Source organism: Centruroides sculpturatus, unplaced genomic scaffold, assembly GCF_000671375.1.
Source record: "Centruroides sculpturatus isolate CEXI.00-Female unplaced genomic scaffold, Cexi_2.0 scaffold1914, whole genome shotgun sequence".
Classification (NCBI taxonomy): domain Eukaryota; kingdom Metazoa; phylum Arthropoda; class Arachnida; order Scorpiones; family Buthidae; genus Centruroides; species Centruroides sculpturatus.
Genome location: NW_019386099.1, coordinates 94,671 through 95,404, shown reverse-complemented (window position 1 = coordinate 95,404; position 734 = coordinate 94,671). Strand labels below are relative to the sequence as shown.

At 33.7% G+C, this 734-nt stretch overlaps 1 protein-coding gene across 1 annotated transcript in view; it reads left to right on the top strand.

The window, feature by feature from the left end:
* Positions 1 to 286: 286 nt before the first annotated feature.
* Positions 287 to 734, top strand: part of LOC111613578 (mucin-2-like) — a gene marked incomplete at both ends in the record, with an annotated part of 42,934 nt that continues 42,486 nt past the window's right edge. The window contains one exon of the mRNA XM_023354930.1: positions 287 to 405. Coding sequence (XP_023210698.1) covers positions 287 to 405 — 119 coding nt within the window. The remainder of the gene's footprint in view (positions 406 to 734) is intronic.

Sequence of the window (734 nt, the reverse complement as noted above, 5' to 3'; positions counted from 1 at the left end):
ATTGTTCCTCTGACCTAATCACTGGCGTATACGCGATATCGACGATTTAAATAACGACACGTTCGGATTATCAAAATATTCTGCAAAATGCGTTATTCGGGAAACATGGATTGAACAGATTATCATCATAGAGTATGAATAGGCTAATGCACATAACGATATTTTACGGATAAGCATATTCCTAGAGTTAAAAAATATTAAAATTATCGAATTTGTTTTACAAATTCTTTTAATTTGCAAATAGAGATTTAACGTTTTGTTAAATAAGTAAAATCTAAAATTACAGGGAATGTACTTATCGATGCTTGGAAGGTTACACTTTTCCCAGCGGGACTTTGGATATTACCTACACCTGCGTGTTCCGAGAAGGATGGACATCGGTTGTAGATATACCCGATTGTACACGTAAGTTATTACAAGAAGCCATTTTTATATACAGTAGAACCTCCATTATCCGGACCTCTATTATCCGGATTTTCGATTATCCGGATTGTTCAAAATAAACAAAAATTTTACGAATTTGCTGATTTGCACTTGGCGAATTACGACACTGTTTATGTACGTGACGGAATGCATAACTTTTTTTGTTTCAACAACGTCTCACCCATCACAGTGGTCGTAAACTCTTAAATATATTTTACGTAGTAATAAAAATATAACTTGACATACGTATTTATAAATAATTTATATTCAAATTACATCATTTCTATGACCAAGGGCGGCGTAAGGCATGG